The sequence below is a fragment of the Drosophila pseudoobscura genome, chromosome X (assembly GCF_009870125.1).
Source record: "Drosophila pseudoobscura strain MV-25-SWS-2005 chromosome X, UCI_Dpse_MV25, whole genome shotgun sequence".
Taxonomy (NCBI): Eukaryota; Metazoa; Arthropoda; class Insecta; order Diptera; family Drosophilidae; genus Drosophila; species Drosophila pseudoobscura.
This window is the reverse complement of record NC_046683.1, coordinates 64,219,459-64,237,267: the sequence shown is the minus strand read 5'-3', so window position 1 is coordinate 64,237,267 and position 17,809 is coordinate 64,219,459. Positions and strand designations below refer to the sequence as shown.

General features: G+C 45.4%; 1 protein-coding gene and 1 long non-coding RNA gene across 3 annotated transcripts in view; both read right to left on the bottom strand.

Moving 5' to 3' along the window:
- Positions 1–2,236: 2,236 nt before the first annotated feature.
- LOC4812166 (zinc carboxypeptidase) lies at positions 2,237–3,890 on the bottom strand. Its single transcript, XM_001352802.4, has 5 exons — positions 3,701–3,890; positions 3,132–3,647; positions 2,902–2,995; positions 2,543–2,839; positions 2,237–2,483 (listed from the first exon to the last, which is right to left on the bottom strand). Exons 1-5 carry the CDS (start codon positions 3,848–3,850, stop codon positions 2,290–2,292), a joined length of 1,251 nt encoding a protein of 416 aa, XP_001352838.2. The 5' UTR covers positions 3,851–3,890; the 3' UTR covers positions 2,237–2,289.
- Positions 3,891–6,833: 2,943 nt separating this feature from the next.
- LOC26534105 (uncharacterized) overlaps positions 6,834–17,809 on the bottom strand; it is an 82,044-nt gene continuing 71,068 nt past the window's right edge. For both annotated transcript variants that reach the window (XR_004469995.1, XR_004469994.1), the window contains one exon: positions 6,834–7,402. This is a non-coding gene — a long non-coding RNA (uncharacterized lncRNA). The remainder of the gene's footprint in view (positions 7,403–17,809) is intronic.

Below are 17,809 nucleotides of genomic sequence, written 5' to 3'. Positions count from 1 at the left end.
TTGGAGTTTGGTTTTTCTCAATTAGCCAAAAGCTTCCGTCCAAATGATTTTGTGTAACAATCAGAATTTATCTTCTTACTTTTCTCTATTAAAAAATGTGTTTCGTCTGGCTATAATAATGATCCGATCTGATTCAGACTCTGCAGTCTGGAAGATATGGTTGTTCTCTATGGTTCTGCATTTTTGGTTTGGTTTGGACAGACGGACAGGGAGACATGGCTTTATCGACTCGGCTGTTGATATATGTACTTTTTGGGGTCCTTCTGGGCGTTACACACATCCATTTTTCGCACTAATCGAATATACCCCTATACTCTTTTTGAGTATCGTGTATACATCAGACGACCATTTGAAAAAGTTTCTCAATTTGTGTGTCATTTGATTCGCTCTTAAACACGAATACCGTCAGATCAGAGTGATGTACATATATGTTACGATGTTAAAAGCTTACCCTGAGCGATCGTGGCTGTATTTGATAACCGTGTCTCCGCATCAAGGACCAATCTTCAAATCACTTTTTCCACTCCTCTGAAACGAGTGTTTTTTTAAGTGAATGCAAAATTATGAATGTTGTATCTTACGACAAAAATTCTTCTTGATGTCTTCATGCTAGGTTGAATGTATCTTGGTCGCTCTTATCCCCAAAGATGCCTCTATTGCATGGTTTGTCATATGACAATATTATTATTTTCAATCCCGAACAGTATCCATTTTTTCTGACGATCCTAACGAAATTCGATAAAAACGATTCGATATCGATTCGAATAAAACGCGACCTTAGAAGAAAGAGTCCTAGGCATGATTTTTGGCCAATAAACTTTTAATGTGGTGGTTCGTACAAAAAATAGCCAAGGCCACGGACAAAAAAGGGAGCCCTGGCAGCTTAAGAGATCATAAGAAAGAAGATTTCCCAAAGTTTCTTTAAAGTCACAGAACTATGAGTCAAATTGATTCCATTGTAGGGTTATTTTAGGGACCAGAAAATAATCACAGAAGAATCTAGACATTGCAGATTTTACAGCATGAAAAAGTTCGTAAAAATTATATTACACAAATTAGAAATTTACACTTTGTGTCGCAAAGTCGGGGCTTATTGCAATTTGGCTAAGTAAGTTTTTATTGCCACCGTTTGGGCTTCAGTTTTGGGACTTCTCCTGCCACCCATTGCACCGTTCTGCCCTATAACTCAAAGGGAAAAATTCATCACCGCAATATGCGCAGCATACATATATCTAAAAAAAAAAAACGAAGCAAAGGAAGGAAAAAAGAAGTGGCACTGGCAGTGGCAGGAATATTGTCATAAAGGTGCAACTGACAGCCAGAGAGAAAGAGGAAGCGAGGATAGTAAATTTCAATTTATATGCAGAAAGAACAGTGAGTGAAGAGGCAGACACAGGACACAGGACACACACACACATACACACACATATTGCAGGGGGCAAGGAGCTCCAACGGAAAAAGTGTCAACGTTATATTTTCTCGAATTTCCCAAGATTTTTCGTGGCATTTTATTTCTCCTCATTCTCCTTCCCAGTTTTGTTGGATTGCTGCGACGCAAGTGGAAAACGCAATTTCATTAGACAAATTGAAAAAAATAAGTGCAAGCGTACACAACAATACCAACACTCCCCTCTATGTGCGAGGGGCTCCTATATAAGCACATAGACACCACATACTACATATGTATGTATACATAGATATATACGATGGTCCATGTATTCGAAAGGAGACTGACGCCATGTTGTGGCCAAAAGCAGAAGATTCGTTCGCTGGTCGCTCGCCATTCGTTGCGATTAGTGTTTGCCCACATTTTCCCTGACGCGCGCATACGTGTAGGAGCTGCTGCTGCTGCTGCCTCGTGGCAGGGATACACTTACATATGTATATGGAAGTGCCGTCCAACGGCGGAGCAGCCTTGTCCTTGTCCAACAGGATGCTGCGCGCGCGTTGAAAAGAGGCGGAGACTCTCTGCCCAACCAGCAGCACTTGAGGCAAGCGACGCAAGCGAAGCGCCAAGCGGCACGACAAAAAAAGCAAGGAAAGATGCAACCGTTAGCTGCCTCTTCCTTATCAAACGATTCGGGCCGGCACTCGCACATTCGCATTCCCGGCTTCGCTTTCCCCCAAAAACGATGCGTCGTTGCTGATTGGAAGCTTCGGCGCTTGCCTTTCGTTTTTGGGGCGGAGCAAAAGCTCTCGACTCGACTCGAATCGACTCGACGCAGTGGCGCCGTCAAACGGGGGAGCATTTTCCGCTGAATGGGTGGCGGGTTTGTTTTTATTTCACTCTTACAATACATCCACCTCCCGAGCGGCTGCTATCATGCCCACGAAACCCTCCGTCACCTCTCGGGCAACTGGAATAATGTCCTCGGGTGGCAGGACAAACCCGAGCTCTCCTTTGTCCCTCAGTTCTATGGTGTAGGGAATGGTGATGTTCTTCACAGCATAGGCCCATTCCTTGCCAGATCCAGAGACTTCATCTGAGAAAGAACATAAATATAATGGGGAAATACTAAAGGATTAACAAATGGTAACCCACATAAAGTTGTGGCACTAGAACCGTAGGTGAACACCGTGCCATATCTCCTGTAGAGTGCATCCGAGAAGCCCTTGGCTACATGCATCATCTGGGGATAGTGCTCGGGGAATTCCGCATCGGTGTGGCCCCAGGGGGAGAGCACATACTGTCCGTAGGAGTGCAGGGATATATAGATCTTGATGGTTCCCTCTGGTATTGAGTTATTGATATACGCCGTCAGTTGGCTGATCTCTGGATCGGATTCGGCGGAGGGTCCGGCATAGATCTCGGAGCAGGGATCAGCACTAGCGCCAGTCACTAGTGATTAACATAGAAGCTTTAGTTTCTGGTGGATCGGTAAATGTATAGATGGTACTGACACATCCAAAGAAAATCAAAGTTGCGATTCAGGTCGGTGCCAATACACTCCCCCGTTGGATCCGAGGGCATGCGAGACTTGCGCCACAGTCGTTCCTACCGGCAATCGATCAGAGAGTTATTAATCGCAATTGATTGCCACTTAGAGTAGTTGGCGATAAGATTAGTGGCATCGTAAATGAATCGGCACGTATTTGATCTAATCGCATCGCCGGATACGACTTCCACTCACCACTTCATGTGAGTAAACAAATCCATCCACATTCAGGACGGGTATGATGTACCAGTCCACATTGTAGGCCAAATCCCTGACCCCAGGGTTGCGGGGCACCAGCAGCTCATCGATAAAGTAGGTGATCGTCGCCGAGGTAATCCATTCGCGGGCATGAATATTTGATTCAATAAATACAGCTGGATTTCCCTCCTGATACGAGATCTTCACGCCACGAATGGGCCTTCCCTCGTAGGAGTCGCCAATTGTGAAAGGTTTGACTATATCCGGATAACGCGACTCGATCAGATCCAGCCACGCATAGATCTCGTCCAGGGTGTGGTACTGTGTCCATTCGTGGTAGCCAGTGCGCTGCAAGGACCTTTGGGCATCGATGTGCCGCTGAACATTGTCGATCTTGAGGCTGTAGCTAATGTTGTGCTTCAGCAGGAGACTCTCAAAGGTCTCCTCGTACTGGGGGGCCACCATAATGTCCGAGGATTCTCCCAAATGTCTCACCTCCCGCCAGCTGCTGAGCTAAATGATGGATTGTCAGAGAGATTCCTTATAGAATGCATGTTTTTCCCTACCCTCAAGACTTTCTCCTGGGCATTGAGCAAGTTGAACTGCTGCCGATCATCGATCCGCACATTGTAGACCTTGTAGTTGTCGTAGCGCACTTGCTCTACAGCCGAAGCGATGCCAAATAGGGCCAAAAACAGGAGTCTTTTAACCAACATACCTCTCTATCTGAGAGTCAACTGTGAACTGGGCCCAAAGCCGAGTAATTGCTGGCTGATTAGCCGCTTCTTATCGCTCTGGTGTGACTGCCCATGGAGCTCATTGAATAGCTTGCCTCTGGATTCCGTTTTTATTTGGCTTTTATCAGCCATAGTCGTAAAAACTATTCAAAAGTCTGGGGAACGGGAAGACGACTTCAAGCGGACAGCTTGAACATGTCTGGGCCGAGGGTAAACCACAGCCATAGCTGGAGCTGGAGCTGGAGCTGGAGTTGGTAGCGTAGTCCGTCCGTACTTGTACTTAGGCTGTCTCTCAACTTTGCACATAAATTTTGTGCAACGCCAGCGCCCATTTCATTGTAGGTCATTGCATAATGAAGTTACCGCCCCGAGGCACATAAATTTCCCTCGAACTCGAGGAGATTTCTGTGGCTGTCTGCTGCTCTGGTGCTCTGCTTCTCTGCTGTGTCTTCTGTGACTAGTGTCTTCTGTTTGACTTTTGGCGGTGCGGTGTGCTTAGTGTGAACATTTTGCTTAGGCCTGTTTTATGCCCCCCTCTCTGACAGTCCTGACAGCGTCCTGTGGCGAGCGCTTAAAGGAGCTTTGTGCCTGGGCTTTGGTCATATTTTGCGCGGGTATTAGAGGAACACGCCTTGGTCGTTGTCACCGCATGAGGTGCGTCAATGTGTGCCTTATGGCCAGGACTTCGTCTTCATTCTTTGGGGAGTGTGAGGTTTCTGTAAGTGTTCGGGGTTCTGGACATGAAAGGCGCATCAAAGTGGATTTCGCTCGCCATGAACACGGGCAATGACATGACTGTGGTGGTATTTCGCAAAAATGTTAATGTTCCGGTGAAATATTGGTGGAAAATGCAAAACTACCATACAAAAGCATTCCATCTCTTGGGGAAAAAGGTTTAACAGCCGCATTAAATCAGGGATTTACCACCACTTTACAAGCCACTGAGCTTTGGTTACTTTACAGGTTGTTTTTAGAAGGCTTCTTGGCTGTTTTATTGGTCAATAATTCTGCAAATTGACTGACTTTACTTTTAGTGTACGTTCACTAGAAATCACATAGCCTAGGAGGCTTTGGAGAAACTGAAAAGTAAAGTGGCTTACATCTTAGATCTTCAGAGTAAATTCTGTCATTGCAAACATTTGTTTACTTTCAAATTGTCGAGCAAAAAGCATAAAAATGTTGAAATATTTCTTGGAAATCGTGATCACGTTCTTGGTCCTGCTTGGATTGTGGTGCACACTGCTGTACCCCGCGGTGCATCCGGACACCCAGTGGGACTACCCGACTTTCGAAATTAAGATTGACAATGTGAGGGAGGCCTTCCAAGAGGCCTGCAAATATACGGCGATTTGTTCATTGGTTCTGCGCTACCTTCCCGCGACTGTGCACTTAGTGTTCGACAAGTACCCCTGGACCTACGCTCTGGCTTACATGTTGCACACTGCCTATTTCTATGGCAAAAGTTGCTACAGATTGATGACAATGTGGCCATTGTCAAGCCTGCTGGAATCGGAGTCCTTTAAAGAAGCTTACACATATATGGCACTGCTCTTCTTGCTGCAGCATCTCACCGCCGTCGGGCTGAACTCCATGCTGTGCTTCATCCTCCACTCGCAGCACCGGCCTGGGTTGCGCTGGCGACTTTTCTGCTGAGGACGACGTCGTGGGGAAGATTTTTAGTAGAATGGCTCCAGCAATTTTCAGCGGATTATTTGATTAGCCCGCTAATTGCCTGCTCGTCCTTCCGCACCATATAAATTTGTTCAACACTTATTTCTTATCAGCCGCAATAAAGGACCCAAGCACAGGATTAAAGCTCTCCCTTTCCACTCTCCCACTCCCAGTACATAATTCTCTCTCCACGGATTACACAGCCTGTGGCGAAAACTTCCGCGGAAACTTTCAACACCTTGTCGTGGGTCTCGGGGCGGGGAAATTGCGGTGAAAACTTTTTAACCAGCAAAGAAGGAACGAACCAGAAAGGAAACCACCAGAGCCAACACTTGTCCTGGCGCGTGCGATAAGCCAACGCCGCATTTTTAATTGCCAAAGTCCTTGAAAGCCTTGGAGCCGTGCGGAATCGAGGGAATCGCTTAAAGCAGCCCAGACTGGCCCAGCCCAGCACAGCCCAAGGATGGCTGTCAGCGGTCTTTAAAGTGTCATAAATATCACCAGGCAAACATTTCCGGCCTCACAACTTTTTGTTAGACACTTTTAATTGTGTAGTCGTATATGTAGCAGGTCCTGTGACAAAAAATAACGCTGCCATTACATAAATCTTGGCTCTTGAGGCCGGGAGCACATGTCGTATGCTTAATATTTTCCACTCAACTCAGCGGCTGGAAAAAATGTCAATGCCGGAAAGTGTTTAGCATTCGCTTTTTTCTTGCCCCGCCGTGGATTTAATTAGCCTCAAAATGTCTCGAGGAAAATGGCAACATGGCATGCCACATGGCCTCGCCACCGCTGCCCAGTCGAGAGGGTCAGGATAAGCCAAGGAAGTCACCAAGTCACCAAGTCAAGGAAGGAAGTTGCATGTTTGGCCTCAAGTTCAATTTGCTATTGCTTTCAGCAACATTTTTGGACAGGACAGCCAAAATGGAGAGGGAGCTGCCTATGGGAAGCGATACGAGTAGGCTGCAGAGAAGAGAGGTATTTGCAGAGGTTATTGTAATCTAAAACTTACCCAAGATGATGCATGTTCTTTGGCCATTCCATCCTCTCTGCTGAACCGCTGAATCGCTGATTGTTATCATCATAATTACGACTACGAGCAGTATCCCCTGCCTAGAGTGGGTCTATTGTTAATTTGACTTCATTTCCAGGTGGAACATTCCACGAACAATTGCAGCAAAGTGGTTCGCTCTTCCATGCGTTCGACACGCCCCACTGGATCGGCAATTACTCGTAGAGCAGCAGCAGCAGCAGCAGAAGCAGCAGGAGAAGCAGCAGGAGAAGGAGCAGGAGCAGGAGCAGGCAGGCATAATTAATGTGCCGGAGCAGAGGTGGAAGGCCTTTCAATCTAATTGCCGAACGGGCACACGCACGTGTGATCCGATCCACTCCATTCGATCTTCAACAAGTGCCACTTGTGCACCTTGGGCGTGGCACATGCCAAACATTATTCCGTGTTCAGTAAGCGATTATTTTTTCAGTTGAGCATTTCTTCCATCGATTGTTTTCTCATCGTGTGTTTGCTTTTTTGAAACGTCGTCGCTGGCAGCTATTTATTGTTAAATGAAGCGATTTGTTTGTTGTCGTTATGCGTCGGAGCGTTAAAACATTTTCGCTTTATTTTTTCTACTCTCGAAAAGTTGTTTTTGCACTGCCACAGAACGAACGTAGAACGGTGGCGATACGTACGGGGAGAGCACGGGCACGAGTACAGGTATAGCCTCAGGTTCAAGTGGTTGGGATTTTTTGGCACATCGTTTGGTGGATCAGGTGGCAGGGCGTGTGGGGTGAGGGGTGTGGTGTGGTTGCCTTCTAAACGCTGCCGTCGATGTGTGAATTGCAAACAAGCTGCGGCAGCTGTTGAACATCCAAGAAAGCAAGAGAAAGGGAACTGCGTTAGAGAAATGTACAAAAATGTGTTGGAATATTTTTTCTGAAATTCCTATAAGAACAGCTGGTGGGGAGACTGGTAAAGGAAATTCATGAATTTCCTTCTATAATTAAAGAGTATGCAAGGCGCAGATAAATGTACCAATAATCTCATGAATGTTTCCCAGAAAAGCATTAATCATACGGGCATAAGTCCGCTCCTGCCACAATCCCACATCATTGACTTGATTCCACCTTGACATTCCTTTACCTCGAAAGCATAGAACCCACATCAACGATCTCAGACATGCTAACTAAGCCCTTCACCACTCGCATACTCGCATACTCTCATACTCTTATGGGAGTACGTATGTATGTACGCAAATGCCACCGTGGGCGTTTGTCTCCGCCTAATCCGCTTTTAAAGTAAGTGAACAAAAGTGAAAAAAGTCCAAAAAAATACAACCGAAAACCGGAAATCACAAGTCAAGTTGATGAACTGTCGCTCTGGCTTCGTTGTCCTCGTCTGAAATCGGGCAGACACACATCGTGGAGAGAGGAACACACAAAACACATGGATGGCACCTGCAAAAAAATGCAAAAAAAAGGAGAAAAAAAAACTTTGCAGACACATTTACCAGGCAATCCCCAATCCATGGTCTGTCTCCACCTTTCGCTGTTAGAGATTTACGCATTTATTTTGCATTTTTTATACTATGCCCCACACAAAACATGCGCGCAGATTTAAGGAAATATCACATCACAGTAGAGAGACAGAAACCAAAAGGTTTCACAACGAGTTGAGTTGGTTAGAAACATTTTTCGGTTCGGTTGTCGATTTGCCTTGCGTTGACATGACAAAAGGCGCAGATCTGCATACATTTGCATGTCATTGGACGGCACGGGACGGAAGGGCAGGGCAGGGCGGGCGAGTGGAATGCATCATCAGGCAAGGACACCGAAATCCCCTTAAGACATTGGGGATTGGTCCAAAACATGCCGTTTGCCAAGTTAACAATATGTTAAGTTGCCTTAAGTCAGCCCCCAGCTTCAACTTCAGTTCCCAGTACTCAGTACCCAGTCCCAGTTCCAGCTCCAGCTCCAGCTCCTGCCTCGGACTCAACGAGTTAATCGCTTAATGTCTCCCCAGCCTGTGCCTTTCAGTCATTTGTCAGCTGTCTGTTCGGGTCTGCTGCTGGAGTGGGGTTCTGGGTTGGATGGGAGCCCGGCCATAATTGCAATTTGTTTGAATTAACTGGTGAGATCTACGAGTAACGCAATTGGCAGGCCAGTCCTCCAAAGAGCAATAGTCGCCACACCACTTGAAAATCCCAAATTTATTGCCGTGCTTATTGCTTTCGTTTGGTCAGCACTCGAGGCTAATGTCCTCTCACTATCGAGTGACCCCCGAAAAGGTACGAGTAATAAATATCAAAAGCACCCTAGAGGCAAATATTTACTTTAAAATTGAAACCCCCAACCCCACCACCCTTTCTCCCACTGTTTGTTCAAGCTGCGTAAGTGCGTGAAAGGGTTGCCACGAATGTGGGAAAAAAAGTATCCTTTAATGGCCTCGCTTTTTGATGTTTCCTGAGCCGAACCGAGCAGAGCAGAGCCGTGGGTGTTGGAGGGCTGAGGCACAAGCACCCAAGCAATTGGCCAACTCCCCTCTATCGACACACACACACACATGCACACTTCCGGCCATTCCTCTACGCGTTCGAGTATCTTAGCCTATGGCCTTATCGATAGATAAAAAACGAACGTAGCATGCTTTGCTGAAATTCAATTTGAAGCTATTTTCAGAATTTTTATTGCTTACTAAATTGTTTTTATAGGCTCTTCTAACAACCAGCAAAAGAGCAGACCTCTCCTCTCTACCCCGGGGGGCCCGGCACTTTAATTTCTTTATTTCCACTGTCTGTTATTTTCTTTTCTGTTTGGTTCGGTTCGGTTCGGTCTGTTGTATCTGCCTGCCACGGCTCTGCTCTTCTTGTTGTGGCAATTGCCAGACCATAAAAATTAACAATTAACAGACCGCTGGAAATGAACAATCGCAAATCGCGGCTTACAAAATAGCCGTGGAAATGCCATGATATAGAACTGGTAGAAAAACAAAAAAAAAATAGCGTGTCACAGTGGGGGAAAATGGAGCATAAATGGATAATATGAACTATGGAATACTCTGCCTGCAGAAGGAATTGTGAGTAGAGACTGATGAATGGAAATCGAAGGTTTGAGTGTATGGAAATTGGGGACTTGAAAGTCTAGAAAATACCTGCCTCTGAGGATCATCACCTCTAAGGCTGCTAGGATGTCCTTAGGTTGCTCTACTTTTCCAACCTCGTCATTGAGCTAGTCTACCCTTTCACAGGGCTCTATGTAGAGCATAATTATGAGACGGAAGACTGGCAGCGTTGCCCGACTGTCGACCAGCGGACAGCACACCGACAAAAAGGGTTATGAATGTGAAATTGTCATGCAAGAATTAGCCATGTTCTATGTTCTGCCCACGTTACGAGTATTTCGTTACATTTTATATTTATTTTTTTTTCCATTTTCCATTTTCCCTTTGTCTTTTTTTTGTTCTTATTTGCCTTTTCGTTGGTTTTGTGGCTAACCGTCACGTCAAGGGGTTTTTTATGGCTCCATTCGGAATGGAATGTCGGCAATTATTTCCGAAATGCTGGAAAAACATTGCTAAATGTTGTGCCTGACGCTCAGGAAACGTAAACATTTAGTGTAGTCGAGTCAGTGTAGGTGCTCCTGATTTTCCCTATCCACATCCCCATACCCATTCCCATCCCGATTCCCATCCCCATTCACTATTCCCTATTCTGGAGACCCTCTCCACTCGGGTCTCACTCCTTCGTCTCATATGCATTCATAACTAACACGACGGAAAATGCATTTTAATGTGCGCAAAAATCCAATTTAAATTCAGAGCATTTTCCCTTCTCGCTTGCAGCTTCGCAGACGCAGCATGCAATCACAAAATTAGTTGACGACGAGATAAGAATTTTAGTGCTCACAAATAAAGAGACACACACACATACACTCGCAGACTGGTATGCTGGTATGGCCCAAGTATAAGTATAATGCGTATAAATCAACGAAATATATAGAAGTCTAAGGATGAGAAAGCAGCAAAAGCAGCAAAAGCAGCACCAGCAGCTGCAAACAAATTCCAAATAATTCCTGTGAGCGACGTGGAAAATTCATTTGACAAAATGCACAAAAAAGCAATTTCAAGCTGCAGACAAATTGAAAATATATGTAAGGAGCAGGTGGGTGGGAATGAGCGGCTAGTTGGGCGGTGGTTTGGGGCTGTGGATGGTTCGTAGGGGCGTGGTACTGCAGTGACAGTTGAGTAAATAAATATACATAGCCCAGCACACACACACACACACACAAGCATACAGAGGAGACCGAATCCTCGTCTATATACGAAGATGCAGCCACCACCTAAAAGTATGCTACGAAAATAGTCGATGCTGCTGCTGCGCTGCTTCTTCCGCTGCTGCTCCCACTGCGGCTGCCTCCGTATGTGAGTGGCGCCTACGAATGTGTGTCTGTAGATGTGTGTGTGTGTGTATGATTGCGGGTGTGTGTGTTGCGCTTTGCCATTCGCGCGTTGAAAATAGGAGGAGCTGAGAAAAACTTTCCATGCGCAGTTCAAAGTGCAAAAAAAATAGATAAAAATTGGTGCAAAATATATGCGCAAAATTCCTTTAAATTAGTTTATAATTTAGCTTAAAATTTTTGAATTCTATGAATTAAATTCCTTAAAGAATAAATTATAACATTTTAAGGATATAAAATTTAAGAAAATTCTCATTTAAAATGATTTGCAGCAAAGAGAAGGAAGAATAAGTCGGAAACTCTAGGAACGCAAAACCTTCACCATCTAGCCAGAGGAAAATCCTTGTATCTATCCCTGTAACCACAAAAAGGAGGCTACTCTTCCTTTAATCTTTTAAATTTATTTTGAAATAAACTATCTTGTTTGCAAAAACTGTAAAAACCAATGTTCTTTTAGAGCATTTTGAACAGACCGCTTTCAATACGTGTCAACTTTTTTCCAATATCGAATTTAAAGCAGTTTCATCCAATGTGAAATTCGGCGAACCCTTTCTTTGTTTAGTCAACCTTTTTTCCATTTAATGCGCAAAAGGCGGATCTCTTTGCTTGTCATTTGGTTGGGCTTCCGCTTTCCTCCGCCTCCTCCTCTTTGGGGCACCCCAAGGCATCATAGTCCTCGTCCTCGTAGAACATGTAGCCAAGTTTGGCTGTCGTTTGGCTAGCACTTCCCGCTGTGATATATATCTCCGACTATTAGCACAGCAGTCAGGCGGCTGTGGGCCAGCGGCAGCATTCGAAGGCCCAACAGGCCGTTTAGCGCCATCAAACAATTCCCGCTGGCTCAGCGGCATTCACGCGTGCGCAAACGGGTTCCACAGGAATCGAATCAGAGATGCCAGAGGAGCCAGAGGAGCCTGAGGATCACGATCCGATGCCAGCTGAGAGGAGCGAGCACCCAACAACAATCAGTCGATTGTCACAGATATTTGTCATGTTTCTGCGGCTGAACTGAACTTTCCCTGCTGTTCTCGCTTGGCCCCGAACGAAGCGACGTTCCTTGGCTACAACGTTGTAAAAATGTCAATTGCGTTTTCTACCTTTTTCGTTTATTTTCTCGCATTTTTTTCCATTGGTTTTTCAGTGGGTTTCTGGTTTGTGCCAGTGGCCCCATGTTCATCGATCGGATTTCATGTAATTACATTGTTTTCTGATTCATAATTAATTTGATCTGTTCTCTGGGCTGCCCGGTTGCCCGGCTGCCCGGTTGTCCGGCGAGTATGCTGCTGGCCTCAACTTGCATTTTTCTGAGCACTCGAGCACTGATTTTTACATGAGCTGCGGGACGGAGGGCACCAGGCAGCAGGCAGCAGGCAGCAAAGCATCTGTGGCAGACCCAATCGAACATTGATAGTTACTGAGTGATGATTTAATGAGGCAAACGTGGCATGTTGTGAATGAAATCAATTTTGTGTATGTGCAGAATGGCAAAAACAATGCCACCACATGATGAAAACATCTCCAAGGAGCATGGGCCCAGGAAACGAAGGAGCAGAGTATCTACATTGCTACGAGTATCGTATCGGAGCTGTGCTGTGCTGTGCTGCTGGGTGTTGTAATGAGAGACTTATGAATCAATGCAATGTTGATTGAGGCCCAGACTTGACTCTGCGGCAAGTGCAGCTGCCGATGCGTTTCCCTTATTAGCAGATCTCAATGGATATTACTACAAGCCCCTGAAAGCGCTCCAGTTATGGTTTGAGAAAATATTTTCTACTAATTAAAAGTACACCATGGAGTGCAGTGCCTCCCCAAGATGAAATGGAGGACTCCATAATATATTCATAGTATTTTTGCAAATTTTTAGATTTCCATCTTAGATTCCAGAGCTAACGCACGACCTGTGATTGACAAATTAATGCGGATCACAAATCAACACCTCAACAAGTTTATCATATCAAAAAAAAGGCGCAAACGGAGGAAGACCCTCAAAAGTGAAACCCTCTTTTACAGAGGCAAAAGCCACAACCCCTGGAAAAACAAAAATTAATTAAAAACATCAACAGAACGCGTCGAGATTTACAAATGTCGTTCCTCCGGCGTTCCTCTGGCTCCTGTTGGAATTAGTTGGGATGATTTCCATGCCCATGGATGCGGCTGGGAGTGGGTTCTGGGAATGGGTTCTGGGTTCTGGGTGCGGGCTTAACTCTTGTCTCTCTTGTGGGTGTCACACCTTGCCGCTGATGGCTTGATAAACGATGGCCCACAGCCCACAGCGCACAGCCGCATCAACCGCAAAACGAAGCCATTCATTCATGGTTCACGAAACCGTGAACCAGGGCTCTAATCAGCAACCCTTTTGTGCAAGAGGGCGCCCTGAAATTGGGTTGGTTTGCCAGTTCTTTTTCTTTTTTTTGATATGCAGATTCGGGGCGAGCATCACGGCGATGATGATGTCATTCGGTGGCTGACAAAACGCTTGACTGATTACACTTGTATCTGTTTGTGTCCTGGGCTCAATATGCTGAAGGATTTTAAATTGTTGTGGACTCCCTTGATCCCTGACTGTCGACTGTCGACTGTCGGCAGTCGCCTGTCGCCTGCTCTCTGCCTGCCGCTTAGATTGTGTGATAAATTTGGTTTATTGAAAGGCGTCAGTGCGTGAAATGATGTGTGTCAATTGCATGAATGTGCCCTGCCCCTGCCCCTGCCTCTGCCTCTGCCCCTCAAACCACTGCTCCTCCATCACGTCTGGGTTTCCCCGGGCTTTGTGTTGTGCGGAGTTGACAGCGATTATGCAAATCGTTTGAGCCGGAGATAAAACTGCATTAATTTCTGTGTGGTTTGCCTTTGTCCAGGTCTTAAGCTCTACCTCTCTCATTCTCGTGGGATACTCGGGAACTTAAAGTTTTTCATTCTCGTTCTTGGCCAAAAAAAGACGGAAAACGAGGAAAACTATGTACATGAAAATTTGCATTGTTGCAAAATGCTTTCCTTTGGCTGCAAATTTTCAATTTATATGCTAAGCAAAACGTTCCCAAAAAACCGGCAAAGAACACTTTTTCTCTTTTGCAGTTTTAATAAGCAATGAAGTGCATCCTCCATCCTCCACCCGACATCAGACATCCTCCATCCCCTATCTTAATTGCTCTTTAAATCACCCACATATGGGCCATTCATTACTGCTGTTAACAGCAGTTAATTTATTGTTTTCATTTGTCGTGTGCCCCAGAAAATCAACCGCAAATTGCCCAACAAATTGTTCAAATTGTTTAAAACTGCATCGACTGTCGACTGTCGACGGTCGGCCTGTCGGCTTGTCGACTCTCATCACATCATATATCTAAAGCACCACCTCAACGCCTCATTGCACACCCCGATCGACTGACCCTCCCTCCACTGACCGCTGACTGCCCGAGGGGTGCATTCTAATGTGTGTCCACTGGCCAGTGACCATCGATTCTCGCACTCCCCCCGATACGCAGGTCAATGCGACTCATTAAAATAATTGATACGCTTGTTCGAACAACGCCTTTACACCAATTTAATTGATAGCTGTCCGATGTCCCCTGTCCACTGTCCCCTGTTCCCTGTCCGTTCATTGAGCGTGTGTATGTGCGTGATTTAATTTTATTGGTCCCCCGTTTTGTCCCTCTTAATTAGTTAATAGATTTCGCCTTTCTCTTTTCCATTATGATTTTTCTGACTGGGGTCTCTGTAAAATTCCTTCGAGGGTTGGTTGTGGTTTATGGACGCTCGTAAAATGCTTGCCAAATTTGTTGACAAGTCAGCAATTAATTGCCAGATAAATGGGATAACAGAGAGTTGTCTTGTGTCCGCGGATTGGCGCTAACAAGTGTCGACTTATGGATGCACTTGCAGAAGGGAGATTCAGTTCAGGCAAGTTACAATCTAACATACATGCTACCATCAAACAGGTATATCGTTTAGGTTTATTTCTCTAGATTTCTTGCACTAAAAACATGGTGTCGCACCCCTTCACATTTCCTTTAAACACAAAATGTAAGACTCATCCATAATACCCTTTCGACTTGGGACTGGCTGGATAAATCTTTGATAATTTTTGCTCTCCAGTAAGTAATTTCAGTTTTATGTCGGCTCCACTGAGGCGGAGCCATAAAACTTTTTCCAGCTCTGCTTTTTAATCTCTGGCTCCTGCCGAGAGGAGAGTGCTTTGCTCAGTGCCATTCCTTGCTTTTCCGCTTATCAGTTGCGTGTAATTGTCGTATAGAAATTAACAAGAGCTGAAACAAAATGGCGCTGGAAACGACAGCCAAGGAATCGCAGGGGGACGGCGGATTGGAGAGGCTGAGAAGCTGAGATGCTGAGATGCGCTCAAGTGGCGAGATAAAAGAGCACTCGACTTGAGTTAATGACTTCCATGCGCCGTTGGGGGCGACTTAGGACGCCATCTTTATAACAATTGTCCTTTGCTTTCTGAGCACTTCTTGGCCCTTATCCTGCTTTCCTTTTTGGGGTCCTGGTCCTGGTCCTGCTGTCCATGTTGCCAAGTGAGCGTGGCAAATGTTTTAATGGCGAACGTCGCGACACTCGAGTGCAGTCCTGCCTGCTGCTCGACAAACCAGGGCCTGAGAGCTGAGAGCTGACAGCCATAAGGATATGTATGGGCTGAGGATAACGCAAGGAGCAGACATCCTGCCGTGGAGCACCATTCGGGCTTTGATTTCGTTTGCTAATGAAATCACGTCCAGCTGCCATTCCGGCCACGCCCTGAATATATATTTGTGTTTGATATTACCCCAAATATATTTCAATTTGAATTTTAATTGCATACAAATATGCTTTTGCCCCGATGTCCTTTCATCTCTCGTGTGCGGTGCACGACCCGCACGACACCCATCAATCATGATCGATCAGCGGGGATTTGCCTGATGATGATTGTGCCCACAAATCCTCAGGCATGCGGCATGCCGCATGCTACAAGCCGCATCCTGCATGATAAATGCCTTTTTAAATGCATTCTAATGCGGGACGGGTCCCCAAAAAGCGAGCTATGGAAAGGAGTGAGTCCTGTCCCGTCTCGTCTCGTCTCGTCTCGTCTGAAAGGCATATCAAATGGTCTGCCATGTGTCATGTGTCCTGCATGTCCTGTAAGGGTCTCTGCGAGCACTCAACAGCAACTTGCAAAAATTATTTGCATTTCCAACTTTTGTTGATGACATTTTTCATGAAAATTTTAATGTGTTTTTGTACTTTTTTTCCGCCTGCCGGGCCACGGTTTCTGCTTAGGATTTTCCATACCATACCTGCCATTCCCATTCACATTCACATTCACACTTTGGAATATTAATATATGCAGGGCCTGGCTTTTAACACACTCATGCCCCATCTAAAGAGCGGGGGGAAAAGGTGGGAGGTGTCTGAATGGTGGGAGGCGCCTCAAAACTTTTTCCATATGAGGATGCGTTTTGTAATGAAAGTTGTGCTGCTGCTGGAAACATTTTCAATATTCATGTGCCGCTGTGTGTGTGTGTGTGTGTGTGTGTGTGTGTGGGCGGGAGATGTAAATGTGGCTGTGAAACTTTTAACATTTGTATGAATATAATTTAGAATAAATTTCATAAAAATATTTTCCAGAACTGCGTCCAGTTTGAAGCGAAAAGGCCAGGAAAAAGAACCAAACCAAATACATTAAAATTCCATTAAAAAGGCGACACTCCACTCTTCACATATGAGAGGCAGGATACGAGTGTGTGTGTGTGTTGTGGAAAGTCCTTGGCATTTACTCTTAAAATCCTAAGCAGTGCTTCGCTTTCCCCGTCCCGGTGTCAGTCGCATTTGTGGTCGCTTCTCTTTTTGGTCCTTGTCACGATTATTGTATAAATTAACGTCACAAACAAATGTTACGAAAAGTCGCCAATGAAGTGGAATGATGCGCGTCCAACCCTCCCCGCCATGGTCTATGGGGGTCCCTCACCCTCTTAGCCGCAAATGTGCCTAATTTTTCGTTGTTATCCTTTGTTAGTGCCATCCTTGGTCCTTAGTCCTGTCTCTCGGTCTGTCTGTCTGGCCGTTCGACTGACTGGATGTCTCCTAATAATGCGTAAAATTTAATGCACCATTCCGAAGGTTTTGCTCTCTCCTCAATCGCGACAAGTGATTCCCAGATTTACGACTTCTTTGGACTGTTTTTCGGGGATGGGATGCGATGCGATGCGATGGGATGGTGTCTTTTTTGTTGTGCTAATGTTTGGCGTTTTTATGGCTTGCAGCAAATTTGATTTATTGGCAGAACTTAAGCGTTGAGTTGTCCGCAAAGTTGTAAAAACTTTTGCCATAGGATAGGAGAGGAGTGGAGTAGAGTGGAGTGGAGTTCATCATATAATTGATGCGATTTGCGGTTCATAAAGTGCAATTGCCTGTAAAGTTGACAAAAGTAAAGAAAGACAAATGTTCTCACCCATATGGGTAGATATTTCTTTGCCCCTTCCTTGAGATTCCATCTATTTAACCAACCTCAAAGCTGGCCCCAAAAGATGATCTACTAACAGGAGTTCAATGTACATGTGCCTAAACTAGATCAGATCTCCCTTCTCCAAGTCGAAATGGAACAGTGCAAAATGCTGATACATTTCTGTTCTTTCAAGAGATACCTATTCTCATTTCCCATGCCAGACACAGCCAGAGCCAGAGTCAGAGCCAGAGACGACTCTGACGACGACGAGTCGCCCTCATTAGGTGACCCAAAGTGTCCGAAAACTATGCAATTTACATGCACAGAAGCCCCTCCGCGATAGAACCCACGAAACCCAATAGACCATGGAAGATAACAGC

Bases quoted from the DNA above. Each gene is read 5' to 3' on its own strand.
- LOC4812166 (XM_001352802.4), bottom strand. From the start codon at position 3,850: ATGTTGGTTAAAAGACTCCTGTTTTTGGCCCTATTTGGCATCGCTTCG. The intron at 3,648-3,700 runs GTAGGGAAAAAC...TCCATCATTTAG, and splicing joins CCCAGGAGAAAGTCTTGAGG to CTCAGCAGCTGGCGGGAGGT. The intron at 2,484-2,542 runs GTGGGTTACCAT...GTTCTTTCTCAG, and splicing joins TTCTAGTGCCACAACTTTAT to ATGAAGTCTCTGGATCTGGC.